Consider the following 24,754-nt stretch of genomic DNA (forward strand, 5'->3'; position numbering starts at 1 on the left):
TCCTATTTTCACTATGCGCTTGGAAGCTCGTCAGCAAGCTCTATACAAATGAACCAAAACAAAATCACAGCAAAAATGTGAAAACTGACAGCATAATGTGTTTAAATGGGTGTTGATACTTTTTTATCCGGAAAATTCCGAATTAGCTAGATCCGGACTAACGAGTCGTCGGATTAGCGAGGTCCGGATAAGCGGGGGCATACTGTACTTACGCTACATTTTAGTGAAATGGTATTTACTCAATTTTTAGGTTGTCTCGTTTTTGCGAAAATAATGAGTTGAATACGACTCAATTTTAAGTAGGTGAGGCTTAGCGTGCGAAAATCGTCGGAGGCTGCTCGAAAACGAATGTTCGTTTATCCTATTCTCTCACCAAGCTCTCTTTCTCTGAAATCGAATTCATAAACACGCACACCAACACCATTGAGGTTCACTAAAAAATTACGACCCACGGCTGGTGCGCGACAAGAAAAATAACGTTAAGTTAAATGGTGTGAACTGTACAAAAACAATACAATTGATAGGAGACAATAAAAAATATTGTGATGGTGTTTTTTCGATTTGATTCGATTTCTTATAAATAGTAAAACCAATATTGTACTTACAATCAAATCGACACAGTTGTTTCATAAGGGCCAATGTCGCAATGAACTCTAATGGAGAAAAATGGGTTCCAATGTCCCATATGACATGTTTTCAATTGTGGTTTGAAAATTAGATGTTATTTTAAATGTTAATAGTTTGCATGAAATACATCCACATCTAATCATTGAAGCCCCATATAAATAAAATTTACTTTGGATTGATTTCGATTTGAAAATATAATCAAAGAACTAGTCGTCCTTTTTCTCTAACAGTGTACACTTGCGCCCTTCAGAAATGCGCCATAATGTTTTCGACAACATCCTTTTCGCCCAAATTCCACGCCCGGCTGTCAACCTATTTATCAATATCGCCTGTTTGCATCGCCCCGTTGTGTTTTCAAAGTACCGTTTAGCCCTTTTGCTCACATGTGTTTTTGATGCAAGAACGAAGTGTCATAATGCAAAAATGAAACACAGTTTAGTCCCTTTGCTGCCATGGAGAGAACGGGGCGCAATCACACCAAGAAAAAAAAATCCAACGGAAATGTAATATCACCCTTCTGTATTTTTCTGTTTTTCAGCAAAAAAAAAACAACATTTTGTTCTATTTTGAATATGCTACATATAGTACATTTCCAGGAGGTTCGATCTATGTCATAAACTCGATTTGTTTACATTTGCGACTTCGGCCCTTATGAAACAACTATGTCGAAATCTTTGTATAATAATCCAGCTTTCCACGCTCGCCATAATGGCGGATCCCATAAAAAGTTTGACGTTAACTGCTTCCAAACACTGAACTGAAATTTTCATCTCAGTAAGCATGAATGTTTCTGTAACCAATAACATTCAATGTGTTTATTTATTTGCCATCAATAAGAAAACTCATACAGGAATACCAAAGTTTTGATAACTATTCTGGTTTATGTATTACTAATTCTCACTTCATTCCAGATATTTGGATACCATTACAACTCATTGTTTCGTCTACAAGACATCTCCTTATATGTACTATGAACTACTCATATTTCTGGAACGGATTTGGTGACATGCATTTGAAAATCGAAGCGGAAGTTAAATTCTGTTCTAATGGACATACGCTTTTATGGAGATTGGAAGAATGTTGTATATTTCTGAAGAAATTTCATTAAATTAAAATATGTGATTTGTTAGTGATTCATCGACCATTTCAATTACGCCATTTAACAACTTGATGTGTGCTTTGGCATAAATTTTCAATTTTCTACTCCGTTATGTCACGTTATAAAGCTCGTTATCTGAATAGGCTATTAGGTTAGTAATGTTTAATCTTACTATTCTGGTCGATTGGTTTTGGGTCCCTTTATTGGGTACAGTCGCGATTCGCTGGTTGGGCCACGACCTCGGCCCAACTAACGAATTCGGTTTTTTAGTTGGGTCAACTGACAGCCATTTGAACACGTGTATTTCGACTTGAACATCACAAATGATGTCCAGTGACGCTCAATCCCGTTTTCCGTGTTTACATTGAATTTTGACGTTCGGTTGCTTTTTAGTTGGGCCATGACCCAACCAGCGGAGGCCCAACTAAAAAGTGACCCAAGTATTAAGATCCCAACCAGCGAATTCCGACTGTACATGCGAAGAACAAGATGCGAACAATACTCCTCTGATTCTACGAACAGTGACTATAGAAAAAATAGAGCTCGTGAGACACTCGCCTTCCGGTAAATGGTTGTTATCCAAACGTTTATGAAGTGGATAACTGCAGTTGTGACTCGACCTCCTAGTCGTAATCTGCGTAAGCCTGGAGCACTCCTTGATTAAATTCATCGCAACTCTATTAAGATGGCGATATATGGCTAGATATGTCTAGAAATGAAGAACTAGCGACTTATCAATTGTTGGCTAGGTTTTTATTCCACTACTTGCTACTAAATGCTCCTTTTCCTTTTAATTTCGTTCCGAGTGGGATACTATCGTTTCTATATAGCAGTAAAGCTTTCAACGCAATGAAACAGAACGGCGATAGTAAAGGTAGGATTTGACAGTTAGCCCATATATTTTTTGTCAAATCCTGCCGATACAGTCGGCTGTCCATTTGGAGCTTAAATACCCAAGTAACCACTAAGCCGTTAAAAATGACATTAATTCGGTTCTATAGTCGCATTAAAGACATGGTCAACAGTGCTGATAAGATCTATATTGAACTTGAGTGCTGCTCTAAAGCCGCTTTTGGCGAAATATTCGGCTGATATAGTGCATGCCCCTACTATTTTCCATGTCTATGCCTAAATGTCAAACTATTTAGACGAGTTGAAAAACGAAAAAAAATGAAAGGAAAAATATTTATTTACATTCTGAAGTGTTCTATCTTTTTTCTTCCAGTTGGGATTCGATGATTTTTTTTGTTAATTGTATTAAACTCCGGTCTTGAACTGTGTTTGGTACGATGGATCTAGATTTAGCTGGTGGCTGAGTTTGCCATCTGATCCATCTCCGTACTGAGTGGATACATTGCTGGGAGGGGTTGCAGAAGAATTCTATCTGCTTTCATGTCAATGGCGAGGAAAGTGTTAAAAAAATATATTCCGTAAACGAATTATTCATTACTTATCATAGTAAGCCAAACGGAACTTTTCAAATTAAGTTTATTTAAAAGGTGCCTTTCAGCGAGTTTTTCATCTTAGAATTAATATCACTAAATATAAATAGAAGAAATCCACACTTCGCGGAACATGGATCATACATTCACTATACGAATGTCATCAATAATATTATTCCTGCAGGTTTTCAAAAATATATCTGTCCCTAATGCGAGTGAAAGAGATAGCTTATAAAATTATGGGCGTTATTGTTTATGATTTCTCCCAAACGTCATACATGATAGCTCTAAATTGGAATTTAAGGTTTTCTTATTCGGCTTGTATCCACAAAGCTGATTAGCTTTATATCCAAGCGTTATATACCGATATACGGTTTCCTTTGCTGCTTGAGGTCCATACTGCCAATAAGCACTAGAAAAACTTATATAGAACTTATAAGCACTGAAAAGCTGTTATATGGTACAAATGCGGCCTATTACAGTGCTTAACGGTTACCTGGGAATGAAAATGCAACTGTTTTCGCTTTCACGTGATGATCACGAAAACTACCAGCAGTACTGCTCCCCATACAAGGCTGAGCCCGAGTTGGGCCAGTACTGGGTACTGCGGATAGAGCCGTTTTTCTACTCTCAAGAGAGTAGAGGGATATTTTGAAATCAATCCCATAAGCAAAATTAGTTTGCAGTTACTTGCCTGTCAAACATTTCCCGCTCTTCGAATTTCTCTTTCCATGCTGCACAACGGCGCACAAATGCGCAAGACTCTACATGACTTTATGATTGTTTACATACGCTCCTGCTCCAATCAGCTGTTGAATCCCGTGAAATTTCGTAACGAGTGCTTTTTAATTGCATTTCTACTAATTTTCCACTCGAAATATAATGTGAAAATATTTGTTACAAAGAATACAAAACTCAAAATAAGTTTCTTTTTATTTTTTTTCCCAAATAATAACAATGCCTCTCAATATAGGATCTGAAACGAACATAACCACAATCTTTAATGTTTGGCTCCGGCACAATAGAAAAGTTTGGCTTCAGTTTGACAACCAAATCGATTCTATTCGCACCACCCAGGGCCAGTCTAGACAACCTCGTGTACAACCATCAAGAAACAATATACCCTATTGTATACCGTATGGTAAATATTTTTTTTGCGTTTTCTGAGATGTACTCTGTTCTATCCCTCACGAAAGTGATTGTCAAAAGATGATCGTTTGAATGTCATTTTGTGTTGACACACGCACACTGTTTTGACGCAATCGCCGTCGAAAACATCGAACCCACAGCTTCCATCGCGCTGGCTGATCAGAAAAACGAAAAACGCGATTCGCCGTGGACGGAAGGAAAAGAAAAAGGTACAAGAGCTGGTGCGAAGCAAGCAGCAAGTTCAGAGGATTATCAGCCATCGCATTTCAAGTGGAAATAAGTCGAAAATTTGACAAAATTTGTTTCGGGTTAAGAAAGGTAAAAGACGTTTACGATTTTCGACGCACGGAAGGTTCAAAGAGCAGACCCGAGAAGCGGAAGAATCTCAAAAGTAGAGCACTCGGCGAGGTGAAAATATTGGCCGATAGGCGACTCACGACGGCGACGCTGGAAGTGGTTCGGTCGGTATTGTTTCGGCTGGTAGCTAGGTAGGGTGAATTGAAAATAATCTCGAATCTAATCTCGTCGCTACTCTTTCGGGGCCGATCCCCGGCAGTGTTTGGAAAAACGCATCCGGTCAGTTTTTCTTTTGGGAAATAAAACGCGGACCTTCCAACAAAAAGAAAAAGTTGGAGGACATTTTGGTTCGTAGAATATCACACAAAATTTGGTGACAGCAGGAGAAGCAAGAAGCTGCGAAAAAGCTGCCCCGTGGAAAATGTTCGATTTTTGCTTTCTCCCGTGAAAGCAGCTGCGATTTCAGTGCAGTCCAGAAGAAGAAGGAGAGGAAATAGAATTAGGTGTCGGGTAATTTGGGCTGAAAATTGTGTGCGCTAAGTGGAAAATTATTGTTTTGACAGTGAGTGTGTTAAGGAAAAACAAATTTCAAATCTTTTGGATCTTCGTATTTGTCATTCGTACCTAATCTCGTCGGGTTCATAATACTTGAGGAGCGAGTGCTGCAGCGAAAGGGTAATCTCGCGTAACATGTGAAAAGCATCTACTAAGAAGTTTGTTAGATTCTGACCGCTATTTTAACTAAATAACGAGTAAAAACACTCAAAAATGTAGGGATAATGTATTTTGTTGAACATTATTAATGTATGTATTATGTTACACATAACAAACACAAATATTCCATGCTTGAATTCCTATCCATATGGGCCATACATTATTTAATGAACGGTAATTGGGTTTATAAACATCAGTGTTTTTAGGTTTTAAATAATGAATAAACAATTTATTAAAAATCTGCTAATTATCCTAATTAACGTTTTGGTATAATTTACACAGAGATGAGATCATAGTACGGTAAGGATTGCCATAATTGGACTGCTACAATTTTTATGAAATTCTTTCCAATTAATCCACCATATTTGCTAAAAGAAACAACAGTAGTTTGTTGTATATGCAGGAGTCCCTAACTTCGGTCTAAGTATGGGAATGCGGTATAATATGATTGACCTGCAATTTGACAGTTCTTTAAAATATATAATTTAAGGCCAAGCAAATAAAGAAATTTTATTCAGAAATGGGTGAATATTGATTTTGAAGCCGTATATAAACTACCGTTATATGTAAAATTGTCCCATATACAGCTAAATCCTAGCAAACGTTGGACAAATATGTATATCATGGCAGTAAAACTTCTTTAACTTTGGACAAATGGGGTTTCAAGCAGTTTAGGGAAGTAGAGAGGTGTATTCAATAGATCTTCCCTTTTTCAGATGATATAGGAACGCTTCAAAATTTGGTATGCAATTATGCTAACTAAGCTTGTTCATTAAAAAAAAAATACAAATAAACAAAGTGTAATGTAACCAGGAGGAACACAACTTTCGTAAAACATTTTTTGTTATTTTTTCAACATACCTTTTTAATTGTAGGGAAAAAAACTAGGTATAGCAACTTTTTTTCCCTAAGGCTTTACTCGTCTCAAATACTAGAACCAAGGATCAAAAGAAATCAAAAACAGGCAAAACATTTAAGTAATCGTCAAAATCTAAAGAATTTTTCTACGGATCTTCTCACATGTTACGATAGGTTAACAGATGAGTGGGTGCTAAAAAGAGCAAATAATACGGAAAACCTCAGCTTCATCTACGAAGAGTCGTTCTAAATTTATCACCGCGAAAATCGGACAGTAAAAACAAGGAGAAAAATAGTTTTCGCCACAGCGTTTCTCGGGAGGGCCAGAAAATTGCAGAAAAAGCACAAGAAGATCCGCCGTTTGAGTGAAAGTGTTGAAGGCCAATCCTTGCCGTTGGCCACCGGAAGAATTCCCCCAGTGTCTGGTTGGTAACGGTGCCATCGTTGCGAGCCTGGTTTGTGTCGCCCCGAAAGCCGTTCGGGAGATCATTTTCGGTGGAAGCGAAGCGTAAACGACATCACCACGGAGACGGCACGGAGAAAGCAACGCGGATAATGAAGAGGAGAAATGCCGATTGTGGCAAGATTCGGCGACCCATCAAGAGGAACAAAATAGCAGAACAGATTGGAAGGTAAGTCGACGCACCAACACAACGCTAACAGTCAGTTTTTAACTTGAGAAAAAAGGTTTAGTCGTTTTTAGTTTTGGTTGTTTCGATTTGAACTGGAGGGCGAATTGCTGACGACCTTTGCGTGGGGGATATTATTTTATCGTGATCATGATTTTTTTTAATCTTGTTTGGCATTTCTGTTTGCTTCCGTTTTTTATTTCTTCTCGATGCATGACGGGTAAACGCATGCACGCATATGGGACACTTCATAAATACAATGTTCGTGATTGGTGCGAGCTTTCTGTTAGTTGGTAGGTCGAGCAATTGGCGACATTTTGACGCCGCTGTCCTTCGACATACTTAGGTGTATTGAATGTATGTTGTTATGACTATTTCGGTAATCTGAATGAAAAGGATTTTTTTGTATCCAGCCCACCATCAAATAGAGAGGTTTCCTAGATAAATTTATGGGATACGTATATGAATACGTGGTATAATTTTCAAGCTAATTAACAGACAGATTCTTTCTTTCAATCTATCAATAACATGTTAATGCTTTTTAAGGTTCTATTCTAGGCCATAGAAGCATTAATTAAAACCCACTTGTGTTATTTACCACTTTATTTATTTATTCAGACTAAGGCCGAAGTGTCCTGTGCGGTATATGAGAGTCTTCTCCATTCGGCTCGGTCCATGGCTACACGTCGTTCATTCGCCTCCTCCACGTACCGTCCACCCTACCATAGATGGTACGCAACCCTTTCCTTTCGAAAACTCCCAGTGCGCGTTGGTCCTCCACGAGCATCGTCCAGGTCTCGTGAACGTAGAGAACTACCGGTCTAATAAGCGTATTGTAGATTGTCAGTTTGGTTCGGCGGCGAACTCTATTCGATCGGAGTGTTTTGCGGAGTCCAAAGTACGTACGATTTCCTGCCATGATGCGTCTCCGAATTTCTCTGCTGATATCGTTTTCGGAGGTTACCAGTGAGCCCAGGTACACGAATTCTTCAACCACCTCGATTTCGTCACCACCAATGCAAACTCGTGGTGCGTGGCTCACGTTGTACTTTCTTGAGCCTCTTCCTATCATGTACTTCGTCTTCGACGTGTTGATGACTAGTCCAATCCGTTTAGCTTCGCTTTTCAGTCTGATGTAGGCTTCCTCCATCCTCTCAAAGTTACGTGCCATAATATCTATGTCGTCGGCTAAACCAAATAACTTAACGGACTTCGTGAAAATCGTACCACTCGTGTCGATATATCCCTGCTCTTCGTATACAGTCAAACCTCCATGAGTCGATGTTCTATGACTCGATATCGACTCATGGAAGCAAATTATTCCATACTAAAAAATATTTTCTGGGTTACTGTGATGGTCCCTCCAAAGAGCTTTCCAAGGATTTTCTATTCTACATCTCGATATTTCTATGAGTCGATGGTCCCTTCAATATCGACTCATGGAGGTTTGACTGTATACCCCTTCCAAAGCGATGTTGAATAGCAGACACGAAAGACCACCAACTTGCCGTAACCCTCTGCTAGTTTCAGGGCTGTTACAACAGTTGCGTTTTTCGCGGATTTGTCGCGAATTCACCCTTCCAGTCGCAAAAATCGCGGTTCCGTCAAACATTGTCGTGAAATTCGCGGATTTATAACTACACTCTCGCGAAAATCGCGATTTCCTCAATCTAATTTTAGGATAAATTCAACATGTCGATTATTTGGGCGTTTGCAAAATAAGCAATCCGTCAAAGATCCAAACACATGGTATTCGAATAACCTTTCAATAGTCGTATGGATGTTGGTTTAAGTGGACACATAGAAAGTCTGTCGAATTGCATTTATAGATTACTGAAATGCCGAGAATTATTTATTTTATTGCCTAAAACTTTTGTGCCACTAATTTCGGAATTACAATTATGATTACTTGCGCTGCATAGAGGGTCTTTGTTTATGTGTTTTTGATTTATAATATTAGGTTCAACATCAATGAGGAAAGGAATCAGAAGGATTCCTTTAACGAGCCAACCTTGGGTCCCATCAATACCAAGGTACATATAATAGCAATTTAAATTAAGAGGAAGGCCTTGTGAGTCAACCAAGGGCTTCGCCAGTTATTTTGAATTAAAATTGTCACATTAAAATTATTGTAAGGATAAAATTTGGTAGAGAAAAAACACAAAAACACTAATAAAACTCCAAGGTCCAGCCCAATCGGGTTATACGCAAAGGTGACGTTGAACTACGTAGCTATGTGTAATGTACAGGTTTTCGACTCTTCCGTTCGATGAGACCAAAGCAAGCATTTTTCAAGCCCTGGGTGAATCTGTTTTCGTTGTTTATCCTGTGCTCCTGAGATTGAGTGAGCATTACGAACCTTGATGATGTATATAATTTTTAAAACAACATTTGAAAAGGATGATAAAAATAAAATTTTCAAATAATCGAGGATGAGAAACACTCTCAAGTGATCACATATCCAAATTATCGATTGATAAAAACTTCGTATCGAAACATTGGTATATACTACTTTTGAACTTATTTTCCTACATAACACAAAAACACAATGCCAATCATCCGATTCCGATTGAATTTCATTGTTCACGTCGGGCTTTGCGTTTACTCCGGCAGACACCTAGGAATTAGCATAAACGAGCTGATGAAAGTCGGGCTTTGCGTTTACTGATGAAAGTTTTCCAGAACGCATCCACTGCAGCAGCGAAGAAGATTACGAGCCCCTCTAATGGCATCAATAGACGTAAGCCGGAAGCTGCCGTCAAACGCCCCCAAGCTTTCGAGAGATAATGCGCGTGTAAGTTAGCAGAAACGAACTGCACCAGCTAAAAACCCTGTAAGTTGCATTATTTGACATCTATGCTGGCTTGAGGCCTCCAGTTAGCCTTGCGAACAAAGGCGCAAAATCCGATCTAGGATGTTTTCGGGTGAAGAAGGTTCTCGACACCCTTGGCATAGTGTATCCATTGTATTTGCCACACAAGATGCATTTGCCACACACATATGGGGCCCTCCTTAGCCGTGCGGTAAGACGCGCGGCTACAAAGCAAGACCATGCTGAGGGTGGCTGGGTTCGATTCCCAGTGCCGGTCTAGGCAATTTTCGGATTGGAAATTGTCTCGACTTCCCTGGGCATAAAAGTATCATCGTGCTAGCCTCATGATATACGAATGCAAAAATGGTAACTTGGCTTAGAAACCTCGCAGTTAATAACTGTGGAAGTGCTTAATGAACACTAAGCTGTGAGGCGGCTCTGTCCCAGTGTAGGGATGTAATGCCAATAAGAAGAAGAAGAAGACACCAGATGCATACTAATGCAATGGTGGGCATAGAAAGCTTTCAATTAATAGCTAAAGAAATTCTAATAGATTACTAAGTTAAAAAGCAGGCCAAGTTCCAGTTGGAATGTAGTACTATGGAAGAAGAAGCTTGCGCTGCATTTACAAGATTAACTAATTCACCGAAACCGTTTGCTAAACTGTTGGCAAGTTTTCAATAGTAAATAGTATCTTACATAAATATTGTAACACACTGGAGTCGGTTTTTCCGCGGACTATATGGACCGCGTGAATTAAAACAACGTAAAACAAAACTGGTTAAATCCCATAATAAACTGAATAAACCGCGGAACTCCCGAAATTCGAGTGAAAAAATCGCATAAAAAGCGAACCGCGTAAAAAACGACTTCAGTGTACATCGGGTATGAAGCGTTGACTCTTCCTTGATTGAATGGTTCAAGAAAATGAAAAAACCATCCAGAAACGGCTGAGATATTAACGATCAAAGTCTATCATATTTTCGTGACGTTTTTCGATTTTGTGCAATCGTAAAGTGTACCCCAATATTGAAAAGACAGACGTAGTTCTACGTCAAAATAGACAACTAATGCCATGATGGGGTTCCCGCGGTTCCGGCTTCTCCGTGAAGACTAGAATCCTTGTATGACTTGCCGCTTTGTATGACTCCTTATCCTAGGGTGGGGGAACCTGATTCATCTGCATCCTAATCTTTTCTTTGCGCGCTGTTCTCCGGTGGTGTGTTAACGATTGAGGTCTAGGTTGGGAATGCCACATTTTGCTCATCCTTGGAAATATCAGCTGCCAAACAGAAAGTCCTTGTGGATTGTTCGACCCCTCTTTTTGTTGAGAAAGGATCAGACCGCATGTTAATGGTTGGGGCGATATTCAGAAATCCGAATATCGTCGATTGAACGATAGATAGGTTTTTTTCATTGCCCGACCATCAGTTGCGTCAAATTTTGTACCATGCTTAATGACTCCCATTAATGCAGTCATTTCATTCAAACCATTCAGTATTCGTCCTTTGTTTTATTATGTATTCCAATAACTTTTTATAGGCTAGTCATAGGCTAGCTTCAAAATTCCTCGCTGTTCTTATATCCATTGAGAGATTATTCGTGATTACTTAGTTGCAACAAACTGTCTGACTGAACTTGAGCCTTGAGACTCCAAAAGACTCCTACACATACGGCGTTGTAATGCTCACTATCGATGGCTAATCGCTAGATCCTGGCAAGTCCCTCCTTCGTTTGGGAGATTACTTACTTACGAACTAGTTTGCAAATGGGGGAGCAGAATCTAACTATTTCCGCTTACTAAGCTTCACTCCGATATAGATTCATTAATTCTTACGTACTCAGTTAATCCAGGGCTAATTGCTAAAAGGCGCACTGAAGTTTAGTACCCTCAGGTCTACTTAAATGGCAAAACACCATCGTGTACGCGACCTACCATGAAGCCTATCTACGTTCTCTTTTGGTACCTCTAGTGCATGTTATCTTCGCTTGATGCTTTTCCGGCAAAGGAACAACGTGTCGAGTCTGCCGTGTTATATAAGCTTAGCAATTTCTATCCATTATCTCATACGTAGTGGTAATGACATCATTTTTCAAATCGTGAATTTTATCAAAGTTTTTAAAAATTCGTAGGTCTTAGAACCGTTCCTGTCCGCCTCTGGTATCATTTCGTCTCTGTGCTTTTAAATCAGATTCGTCAGGTTTGTTCGGGCCTCTGCAGAGCTATGTCGCTTGCTTTTGAAGAAATTGGTCTTATTATTTCCTAACTGGCGGATTGATGGAAGTACAAAATCCAATGACTGATCAATGCCCTTGTAAAACGATGGTAGAGATTAAAAAAAACTATATAGCGTACTAAAAAGTATAATTCAAATATAACCCTTAATCTAACGGGTATTTACCTATGACAACAGACTGCCATCTGCCCAACAAACTTACAACTAAATGTATCTATACAACATTGATTAGAATGGAGGGTTTCCCGGAAACATTAAAAATTAAATTTCTTTCGGGCATAGTTCAACACTGCACATATATTTTTGGTGGCTCGTGATATGTTTGAAGCGTTAACTATGCAGTTTTAGGTATTACATAAATTAGCAAATGTTCTTTCATTTTATTTTCTATCGACGAATATGCCAATAGATTAGAAGCAAAAATATTAAAATTTCGCATTTATAAAACGTATTTTAAAGTAAGAAACTATATTTTTGTTTGTCGCGGATATGCGGATTTCAATTTGCCAGTCGCGGATTTGGCGGATTGGAATTCGACTAGTCTGTAACAGCCCTGAGTTTCGAAGGGGCTCGAGAATGCCCCTGAAACTCGAACTACGCATATCACACGATCCATCGTCGCCTTGATCAACCGTATCAGTTTATCTGGAAATCCGTTTTCATACATTAGCTGCCATCTGGTTCCGATCGATTGTATCATATGCGGCTTTGAAATCGATAAATAGATGATGTGTGGGCACGTTGTATTCGCGGCATTTCTGCAAAACCTGGCGCACGGCGAACACCTGATCTGTGGTAGAGCGTTCACCCATAAATCCCGCCTGGTGTTGCCCCACGAACTATCTTGCAATTGGTCGGCGGCATACAATTTGGGAGAGTATCTTGTAGGCGGCAATGTGATTGCGCGGTAGTTGCTACAATCTAGCTTATCCCCCCTTTTGTAGATGGGACACACTCCCAAGCAGCACGCGCAACATCTTTCAAAAAGCTGTTTGTTCCTGACACTGACAATACATCGAGTCACATTAAATGCATTCTCCAGTTTCAGAAACACACAATGTTTCATTTCCATTTAAGTGGCGTTGCAATATGCCACGCATCTGACATCTTGGGTGATTTGTAATTCAATGTGTTTCATATCAGAAACAAAATAGATAACTAAATTAATGATTTTGTGTGTGTTACTTCTACGTGAAGTTAAACGATTTACAATGATATGGAAATGCTAATATCATCTTCCAAACTTAGACGTACATGTTCATAATAGAATTAGAGGCGAAAGTATAGAATTGATAGTTCCGTTAGGATACGGCAGGCATGAAGAATGTTTTTATAGAAGTCGATTTAAAAGCGAGCGGAGGGCAATATTTGTGATGGCACATATCACACGACCTTCCTTCTGCCAAGCTCCCGTATGAAGGGGGAGGGAAGAATATCAGTGTGGAAGCTGATATATCTCCACTGGCAAAAGAAAGGTGGTTTGATTTGCTCATATGCCATCGCGTGCGGAAGGATTTTCTATCGACGAATACTGTCTCCAAATTTCTAATATGACATCAGCATTTAGTCGAATAGGATTTTTATTGCACAGTTCTGTTTTCTCATTGCGTCCGTCTCTAACCATCACACCATCAATTCTATTTGGAGATTCTGCTACAAGTGCACTTCATAAACAACAAAGTCATTTGTAACGTCATTGCACCTTATACGAATAATGGAGTGGACTGTCAAAAATAAAATATTGCTCAGCTGAGCTCAAAATATTTTGCAACATATCAGAAACATTGTCGTAACAGCAATGAACCGAAGATTTATTAATACTGCAACTTATCTATTTTATCACTCAATCAATTACAAATCACCCAAGATGTCAGATGCGTGGCATATTGCAACGCCACTTAAATGGAAATGAAACATTGTGTGTTTCTGAAACTGGAGAGTGGATTTAATGTGACTCGATGTATTGTCAGTGTCAGGAACAAACAGCTTTTTGAAAGATGTTGCGCGTGCTGCTTGGGTTACAAATCTCAAGGTCCATGGTTCGATTCCCGGTTGGTTTTTGTGTTTTTATTTTCATTGTAGCCGCCAGATGTTGCAAATAGGCTCCACCTCTTGCGCTTTTTGTGTCACAAAGGAGTTCCGAATACGACGCGTTGTATATAACTCAAACTTTTAGTAAGTCACACCACAGTTGTTGTTACTCACTGAGAAACAAGTTGTGTTGCTTGGGACGACACCTTCCATCCACTCCTGCGGCAGAACCTCATCCTCCCAAACCTTGGTAATGACCCAGTGCAGCGATCTAGCCAGTGCCTCACCACCGTGTTTAAACAGCTCTCCTGGTAGCTGGTCAACTCCAAGGGCTTTGTTGTTTTTCAGACAGCCGATCTCCTCCTGGATTTCCCAGAAATCCGGATCCGGAAGACGTATGTCCTGCGGACGTGCTCCCAGGTTTATTACCATACCGCCACTGTTATCTGCCACATTGCCATTCAGGTGCTCTTCATAGTGCTGCCGCCACCTTTGGATCATCTCACGCTCGTTTGGTAGAAGGCTCTCGTTAATGTCCTTACACATTGCGGGCTGTGGAACGTGGCCCTTCGAAAACGGTTTAACTTCTCTTAAAACTTTCGTGCGTTATTAGCGCGGTACAGTCGCTCCGTCTCTTCACGGTCTCGAGCATTTTCCTCCGAAAAATCGAGTTTTGTCTGTTCCGCGCCCGTTTGTATCGTGCCTCGTTCGCCCTCGTGCGGTGTTGCAGCAATCTCGCCCATGCTGCATTCTTCTCCTCAATTAACTGCTCACATTCGCCGTCATACCAGTCGTTTCTCTGATCCGGGGGCACCGTGCCAAGTGCAGCGGTTGCGGTGCTTCCAATGGCGGATCTAATATCTCTCCAGCCATCTTCAAGAGACGCTGTACCTAGCTGCTCTTCCGTTGGAAGTGCCACTTCAAGTTGCTGCGCGTAGTCTTGGGCTAGTCTACCGTCTTGTAGCCGCCCAATGTTTAGCCGCGGTGGACGATTCCGACGCGTGTTGTACACCGTTGAGAGTTTTGAGCGCAGACATACTGCAACGAGGTAGTGGTCGGATTCAATATTCGCACTGCGGTTAGTGCGTACGTTCATGATGTCGGAGAAGAATTTACCGTCGATTAGAACGTGGTCGATTCGGTTTTCCGTTACTTGATTAGGTGATTTCCATGTGGCCTTGTGGATATTCTTGCGGGGGAAAAAAGTGCTTCGGACTACCATTCCGCGGGAGGCTGCCAAGTTTATGTATCGTTGGCCGTTGTCGTTCGATACGGTATGCAGACTATCCGGTCCGATGACCGGTCTATACATTTCCTCTCTTCCTACCTGAGCGTTAATGTCACCGATGACGATTTTGACGTCCCGCAGTGGGCATCCATCGTATGTCTGCTCCAGCTGTGCATAGAACCCTTCGTTCTCGTCATCGGGTCTCCCTTCGTGTGGGCTGTGCACGTTGATAATGCTATAGTTGAAGAATCGGCCTTTTATCCCAATCACCCAATTATTCGTCGCCTAGGTCGTTGTCGATTGTATCGAGTCGTATTATCGTCTATGTCGTTCGTAATGGTTGTTTTTGAAGGCGGCTTATTGGGCATGCGCAAACCTCCTGTCTCATCGGAGGACCGTCGTGTCAGGGCTGTTTAGCGTCCCACCTAACACTAGGACTTGGGCTTGTGGGCTTTGAGCGGCACACGGTCGCTTTGGCGGAGCCTACTTGTGGATACATGCAGCTTTTTATAGAGGTTTAACAGGGCCCACTGTCAAACCCCACCACATCCTAGACAGGCACCACAACTCGCAGATGACCTTGTACCTAATCTAATTCACTACATTCAGCCTTAAATACCCAGCAACACCAAGTTCCCAGATACTATTCGTTATATGTAACTGGAGATCGTCTTCCATTGCTTGCCTCAGGAAATAACTTTCAGCACAATTGATTGTCTCACTGCAGCTTACTGGTTAAGTCATCAATCGTGTAGCAATACCCACCCCGTCACGTGGTCAAAATAAAGATTGGGCAGTCAGTTTTCGATTTGCTCTCTCGACAGCAGAAATAGTTTTTAATTTAATGTCACAGTAAAAATTTTCTGCTGTTCATTTTGTTATTTCACCCATCAAATCGACCGAAAGGATAGCAATAAAGGTAATCAAAATCAGCTATTCCACAACATCGAAACAAGTTATCGATTTTATCTTAAAGCCTGTCCACGTTAAATTTCGGACACTGAGATAATGTCCAAATGTTTTTCAGCCATTTTATCAATTTGGACGAGGATGAAAACGTGCTAAATGTATCACATAAAGCGGATGGATTCAGCTATGCGAAAATTGACATTCTCAGCGGTCTGTGAAAATTAAAAAAAATCGCGTTGGAAGATGGGTGTCCGAAATTTAACGTGGACAGGCTTTAAGCTTTGCTCAGCTACGGTCCCGTCATGAAATCGCCGATTATGACAACCCAGGTTGATATCCTTTTGGTCGTTTGAACGTTTAAAATATCAAATCTAACTGTGTCGTCAAATTAAAAACTATTTCTGCTGTCTATGAAAGCAAATTGGAAACTGATTTTTAAGTTCACTCTTGATAAAAAATAAGTACTTAGTCAGTTTAATATCTATTCTTATAATTTAGAAATCAACAGCAAACTGATATTTAAGTAAGTAATCAATCACGAAAACCAAAATTTTAAAACAAATTGAGATTCAATTTGAAAATCATAATTACAAACTTATTATCTCAATTTGCCCTCATTTGTTGGCAGATTTTGCTCGGGGTGTCATTGATGTTGGCAAAAATCATTATGAGTATTCAAAATGGATTCGACAATTTCAGTTGTTGGTGAAAATTTTACGAGCAAAGTCTCTTGGATACCATACCGGTATTACATCTCTATTCTTTTACATGTCACTTGTAGTAATCATTTGGAAGTCAGTTTCAACACTGATAACAATCCACAATTTAGTGACGAACATCCGAAAGTGTAATCTCCACAGGGATGGACCGAACATTCACCTATTTTCATTGCTACACACCTGCTTTGACGGTTCCGCTGCAGATGCCCTTTCTCCTTACGGAAGAAACAAGTTTTGTCCAACATGGCACATGTCCATGGCACCCGAGAATGTTTCTCACTCAAAAACGTCCTAGACCGGACCGAGAATCAAACTTGTTATATCTGCTTTTTGTTAATCTTAAGCTTTTGCTCGCAAGGCTAATTGTAGACCCCATTTCAATTATATATTAAGTCATGGAATAACTGTACCGTTTAAGCCGTTTGAGGTCCTATAATTCAAAGTCCGTCCATATGGTGGAGGGATTTTATTTCACGAGGGATTAATTTTATTCTATTCTAGTGACTTTCATTTCTTAAAAGCGTACATAAATAACGCCTCGAAAACTGGAACCTATGCATATGATAAATGGTGAACTTACTACAGTCGACTCTCTACATCTCGATGTTCTATACCTCAATATCTTTCCCTATGTCGATGGTTTCCTCAGTCCCTTCAATCTACATTCATTTAGGCTTCTTACATCTCGATAACCTCCCTATCTCGATGGGTTCTGATCATATTTTGTTCAGGATTCACTCTCCCTATGTCAATATGTTCAAATTTTTAGGCTACTAGACCATGTTTGGACAATAACAAACACATCAACAACAGGATACGACTTTTCATAGCAACGAGCTTTTTTGGATCTAGTACCCATTTCAATTTTCCTTCCATTCCTCGATCTCTCCCTATCTCGATGGTTCTTTCAATATCGAGATGTGGAGAGGCGACTGTAATTATTTATTTCAGAAATGCATTTTCTAGAGACTATTACAGATTTCAATGGGGTGTACAAATTTCGGTGCGTCACGGTATTCGATTTCCTTCCCAAACGCTGTGTTCCCAAATGATGTCACTTTTGTTCGAAACTTTGAGATAAACAGCCGTCAGCTATTAACTGTAAATCATTAAGGCCAACAGATGTAAACAAAAACAGAAACGATAAGAAAATTATTTTGAGCTTTTTAGTGGAATGTTTTCACCTGTCATAAGACGAGTTTAAACAATCCCATTGAATTCCACCACTTAATTGTATCCTGACAGATACGTATTTCGACCTCAACAGTAAGGCCGTCTTCAGTGTCTTGTGCCGGCTCGACTTCGAGTCAAGTACAAGATACAATGAAGTGGAATCTGAATTCAATGGGATTGTTTAAACTCGTCTTATGACAGGTGAAAACAGAAACGCAAAACGACGACGACGCGCTTGTTTCGCGCGAATCAGCTGTCGTTGGATGGGTAGTTAATATAAGGCTCATATCAGCCGGTCGGCAAGCAGCAAATGGTTATTAGGTCGTAGATAAAGTAACCAACAAAATTGTATGTCGGACGATGATTGACCGCTTGTGCGTGCTGTGTGAATTTGTTTTGTACATTTACAGGTGCCACTAGAACGAATGGTGGTCGAAAACAAAATAGGGGAAAGTGGGGCAAGATTGCCTACAAAGATCGTAGCATCAGTGAGCATTATTTTCACATTATTAATACGAGGGAAGATGCTGTATAATGTAAAGGGTAATGAAACTGGAAAACACATTTTCCCACCTAAATAACTCTTGAAATATTCGTTAGAAGTTGGTTAAGTGGAAACTCAATTTCTATTATAAATTCGCAATCACTTAATTCAAGGTACCAAAAATTAAGCGTTTTGTTGAAAAAAGATATCCAACAATGCTTATATATGCCTAATAGTTTACTCACACTATTAATTGGATGAGATTTGAAGAAAATATAATCTATAGAAGAAAAGGTAGATCATTTATCGGCTTGAGGTAATACTCATTGGCGTAACTAATGAAAAATTCTAGGGGGTAAATTTGGATAATATATGGATAAATTATTTATTTAAATTATTTTCTTCGGCTTTCAATTCAGTGGCCTGACAATCCTTACGAGCGATTTGATTCTTTATCCCAATACAACTTATTCGTCGTTAATTTTCAATTTAGTTAAACAATTTGACATTAATTAACTTATAATAGGTACAAATTTAACGCATACTTTGAAATAAACTGCCTGAGAAGCTGCACGAGTTGTCACCTAACTTCATTTTTTTACGCCTACTGAGACATTTTCACTGGTTATATTGCTGCAGCGACAATAGGAGCTTCGAGAAGCAAAATAAGTCTGCAGAGTTTCTGGAATCCATCCGAAAGAATGCCAAGTTCTTTCTTATTTAAGTTTTAGTTACCTCTCCTTGAAATCTAAGAGTTTTACCGAAACTTTTTCTAATCTCAAGAAGCCTATCGTGATAATAGGAAAATCAAATTTTTCGGGAAATAGGAGCAAAATCTTTAGAACACTTTACTAGACAAATCTGCATAAAAAATTCCTTCGAAATGTTCCCTGTCCATGGATAAGGGGCTTGACGTTGATATTTCAAGTGTCTTAAAAATATTTTTGTTTTATTTTTATTTTTGTTGTTTAATAGAGTGCTTTTTTCAAACAAAGGTTAAGTTCAACACTAAATTAAAAAATTAAGATATTTTTCCATTTTTTATATCTCCTTCACAAGAATATCGTTATTTTAATGGTAATGGTTTGAAAATAAGCTCCGTAGAGAAACTTTTATCACATCTAACTTAAATAAGGTCAACAGTTATACCAAACACTTGAGGTACCATGCCTCCAAGTTAACTAATGGTTAGTGTCGCACGATCTAACAACAACTGCCTATTGGTAAATTTGGAGGTGCCGGCAGGGCTGAGTAGGGGTCTAACTAACATAACTCTAATACTAACAAGACCCTGAAACAAACGCTTATCCAAATAGCATACATCTATTTATACTTGTAGTAGTAGCTAACAATAATTCATTTTGTACCCGTATAGCTGAAGTAGAATTTTAGTAGTGAAAAGTAGAATTTGTAGATTTACTAATTTGGCATTGGAGATAGTGAATGTATCTATTATATCTTCTCGATAATCTTTTATTTTAGTCTCTCTAGCTGCATGGATCAACGCAAAAAAACTGTTTCTCTCTTCCTTCTATTAGGTTAGTTAGAAAAATTAGCGGATATATAGGGGACATGACTTAGTGTTTCTCGTATTAAGACAAATTCGCTGACCTTTACCTTATAATAAAATAAATGACCGATAGTAAAATAAATGACTGAAATTTAAAGATATCAAGTAAATAAAACGAAAATAAATACATGACCATCGGTGGACAGAAAGACAAGAGACAGAGTTCTGTTTAGAATAGTTAATTGAGATTATTGCACTCACAAGATAGAGAATAACTAGTACCACTATTATTGCTACAAGACTAATAAATTGACCACTTACGGAAATGAGGATAGACCATATGATGCGTTCATCCACTATTATATTGAATATTGTATACCCTGAATCTGAATAACTGAATTTTAGACCTCATTATTTTAATAAATAATAAAGGTTTGAATATTAGAAAAGGGAATAGAACTTGACCAAAAAAGCAATTACGGAACAACTGGACAGAAATTTTGTATAATGATCACTATTAGACTACTGAAACTTTAACATATGACATTACTGTGACTGATAGGATACAATTAACTCGACGACGTATTGACAAACATCCGATACTCAACCGTGTTAAAATAAGGGAAGCTCTTCAATGTGTCCATTTATTACAATAGTACTTAAATTAATCTATTTTGAAACTACCCTACCAGAATGATATCATTACATCTTTATTCGAAATTGTTACTTGGAAATGGCAACAGCACCACCCGTTGTCAACATAGACTACTATTAGGTATTGAATGTCGGCTCCAAGTAACTAATAATTAAATTTACATGTTAACTACTTATTCAGAAAACATCTATGTACATGTTGAGCTTCCATTATTTGTTCGGTTTATAATTGACAGACTGTAGATAGAAAGAATAATGTATCGGTATGATCACAATACAAACCCAGGCCGCAGTGACCTAGTGAGCAACATAGCTTGAGTCGTCTGCTAGTATTGTGTATCACATGGAGAGCCCAGCCGAGATATCAGTCTATTAAGACTACAACTGGTCAACTCCCGAAAAAAAAAAAAAAAAATTCCTTCGAAATGTTTAAATTCGACAAAGGCATACAATACGCTGCATCGTACTTGTCTGGATTATCCCGAAATGCGCTGTAACTTTTAGTATTAGTTTTAGTTAGAAAGCTAAAGATCATACGCTTGATTTAGAAACAACAAAAATGACTGGTGTAGGTAATAGGGAGTTCAGGTGTTCAGGGGGTCCATTACTAGCACTTACTCTCTATAATAGGGAGTGCCCCCCTGAACAAAAACCAAAAGTTAACGCTGGAATCAACGATTTCCTGCAAATTTCCATTGGATAAAGTTGCTTCACATATCAGGGTAGTTGTTCCATGCAATTGTGTTGGCTTGGGATACTAAAATTAAGTTATATTAATTAATTTGTAAAAGTAAATACGTTAGAGGGACCATTACTAGCACACAAGGGGGGTCCATAACAGGCAACAGGAACATGTGGAAATGGAACATGTAAATCAAATGGGGGGACCATAATACGTATGTAAACAAACTCTATGTTGCGTATTATCAAATATACTATATTAACAATATGATTCACTCTCACGAAATTTTGGCGACACCACATGTGGCGCCAACTCGCGTCCAAAAGGATCGATACACACGTAAATCGAACTACCCAAAATATGACGATCGTTTTACACACACTTGAAAATGTCATCATGAAAAAAAATAGGGATGCTTGATGTTTTTTTGCAAACTTAATCGATTATGTTTAACCGAATGCAAACGGAAAATCAAATGTTGTAGCAGAAGTGTGGTAGGCATATTTTTGTGGAAATGTATAATAAATTTGATATAGCTCGTTGAACTGTATCCGGCGGGACCAAGCCGGTGCACCATATCGAAATTGACGCACGCTGAAGCAGTTGGAGAGCTATACGAGGTTGCTGTGGAAGTTTACATTCTTCTCGCATTGTACCTACTCGCTCTCTGTTTCGCACACCATGTTGCTGTTTGCTCATTTGACTGCAACACAGAGGCGTCATGATTCTTTGGGAAATTTGACATTAAAGAAGTCAATGAATTGTCTGAGACAAACAGCAAGTTGTCTGCATGGCTTATTATACGTATCTAAAATTAGTTGAGATATCCTTTGTCACTATTTAATCCGCATTTTATTGTTTTTTTTTGGTTGAATCTGGTTGAAAGTAAATTTAACAAGATACGTTGAAGAATAGCTTAAATATAACATTTGGAATGCATTTAAATTGACATAGAATGAAAAATTATTTCAGCTAAGATTTGACAGTTGGGTAGAAAATCTTATTGAGAATTTTGGGTAAAACGGGTTTGTAGAACTAACGAGGGTGGATTAAAAATACAAGATGGAAATTGGAGGGTCACATTTTCTGTTTACCCGCTTTTTCCAAAGAGCTCAAAAAGAATTCAACGTAGATCGAAAATACTCAAAGTACTTCTCGGAGAATTTGTTAATGAAGATAATAGATTCTAATATACACCATAGTGAGATACCACACTTTTATTAGTAGCCAAATAACGTAAAAACACTGGTTTGGACTATGCTTTTGCTAATATTTATACCATTTGATTAGTTGACAACAGTATGTTTTTTACAGGGTGTTCAATAAGTTCGAATACAAATGTTTGATCATTGTGTTTGTAAGCCCAATGTACATATTCTGTATTAGTATTGGTGTCAGCATTAGCGGTATATATAAGCTATCGGATGTGTGTGGTGTCGACATTCTGTCACTTGTTGTTTGTTTATTACGCACGTTGAAAATGGATTGGGGCATCATAAATAGCCGTTTTTGAAGTTCAAAATCATTGCAACGTACTTCAAAACTGAGGTTTTGTGGACGATCTTGGCCTGGTCATAAGACGGAGATGAGCCCTACGTATTCCAATAGGACTATTACCCTTTATACACGAAAATTGTGATTTTAGCCTAATATGGGGACAATTTCATCGACTTTTTGGACAAAAGATTGCGACCACCCAGCTTCCCGGATTTGAACCCTCTTAGCTTTTTTGTTTGGTCCTTTATTATGTTAAAGCTGTACGAATACAAAGTCAGTAACTTGGACCAGTTCAAGACGTAATTCTCAAAATCTGGAACGAAATGCCCATGCAGACCGTGCGTGCCGCTTGCGATGGGTTTTAGAAACGTTTGAAGCTCGTGAAGAAGTACAAAATAGAGGTCATTCCAAAAGAAATGTTACAAACGTTCCTTATAAACAATACTTACAATGAAATGCAACCGGAAAAAGAAATAATTTAATCTCAATTTTTAAACATTTTTTGAAAGTGTATTCGAACTTATTGAATACCCTGTAATTAATATTGTAATTACTGATAACAGTTTTAAAAACTCAACTTAACTGTTATTCATTTTATTTATTCACTACGTTAATGTAATTGAGATTCTCACGTCCGAATGTGTGAGTGGCGATAAAAGGAAAACAAACACTCCTAGATGGTGCAACTCAGCAAAGATTGGGTAAAAATGAGTATATTTCCATATATTTTTTGACTCTTTTGAAATCATTGTGCTGACCCGATCATTTTTGAGGTTATGAGCAGAAGGAAAACAAACATGTATTTACACATGACGAATTGCACATTAGTGTGCGAGCGCTAAACGTCACTCATCTTTATATGTTCGAACAATATTTTGTTGTGGTCCGCCACATTGACTTTATTTAGTAATTTAATTAAAATATTATCAATTCATATTGAATTGGTGGAAAGAATCTCCTCTTCATTATGTCATATGACTTGAAATGTTTACTACAGAACCATGTCAATCAGAGTAATTCCTTTACACTTCCAAGACCCTGTCTTCAAATATGAATTCTACCATCTATGCACAGAGAGAGCATGACCGCTTGCTACAAAAAATAACATAGAGAGAATATAATCCCTGGGAGAACGAGATAGCAAAGTGCTTGACAGTCGAGTCTTAATGGATTTCTCTCTGCATTGCACATGCGTTTCTAGTTCGGTTTCCTATCAGAAAAACTTATCTTACAATAATTAGTATACTGAAATCTTCATTATATTGTTTGAAAAGATTTCTTTTGATCCCAAACCATTTGACAACCCAAAATTAATTGAATATCATGTTGCAAACGGCCTCTTCAATACGAAATACCAATTATCATATAATAAATGGCGTAATCTAAAAATTCTAATAGTAATTATGGTAAATATTGATTTGAGTTAGCTTTAATTGAAATGTGTGAATATTGTAAATAGTTTTGGACTGCAAAACATAAAATATGTAATTATTTTTCGGTCACGCATCTAAAAACAGCTAAAAACCAAATGTATTTGTTTGAAGCATAAAGTTTACTGCACATTTTTGCCATTCTTCCTTGTGCTTATTTTACGCTTGACTACAAATGACATGCTCTGTCATGCCTTCATCACTTGTCTAATGCAAAAGTCAATATCAATATCGCTTCACGGTTTATCGAACTATGCAATGTGGCACGCCAAGAATGATCATGTTGAGTAAATTCTGGAAGGAATTGGACATGTACAAGTATAATATTGGTACATATTTGTCATATTTGAAGTCCATTTTTCGTCATTGCAAAAAAAGTGTGTGCAACTCGTTGCAAAACTCGTTTTTTCAGCACTCGATAAACGTGCGACTCCTGCTGAAAAAAATCATCTTTTTGCTACTTGTTGCACAAACTACTATTTTGATAACTTGTTGTACGTTTATAACGAGTTGTACGAGTTGATATCGAGTTATACGTTTATCCAACCAGGCTTGTCGAGTTGGATAAATACT

The 24,754-nt window shown here is 38.5% G+C and overlaps 1 protein-coding gene across 14 annotated transcripts in view; it reads left to right on the forward strand.

Moving 5' to 3' along the window:
• Nucleotides 1-4,408: 4,408 nt before the first annotated feature.
• Nucleotides 4,409-24,754, forward strand: part of LOC134226873 (macoilin) — a 43,565-nt gene continuing 23,219 nt past the window's right edge. Inside the window, exons 1-2 of one of the 14 annotated variants that reach the window (XM_062707931.1) lie at nucleotides 4,409-4,526; nucleotides 6,361-6,818. In XM_062707931.1, the coding sequence (XP_062563915.1) occupies nucleotides 6,742-6,818 (77 nt within the window). In that variant the 5' untranslated portion in view covers nucleotides 4,409-4,526; nucleotides 6,361-6,741. The other 13 variants (XM_062707941.1, XM_062707929.1, XM_062707937.1 and 10 more) reach the window with 13 other exon arrangements.

The sequence above is a fragment of the Armigeres subalbatus genome, chromosome 3 (assembly GCF_024139115.2).
Source record: "Armigeres subalbatus isolate Guangzhou_Male chromosome 3, GZ_Asu_2, whole genome shotgun sequence".
Classification (NCBI taxonomy): domain Eukaryota; kingdom Metazoa; phylum Arthropoda; class Insecta; order Diptera; family Culicidae; genus Armigeres; species Armigeres subalbatus.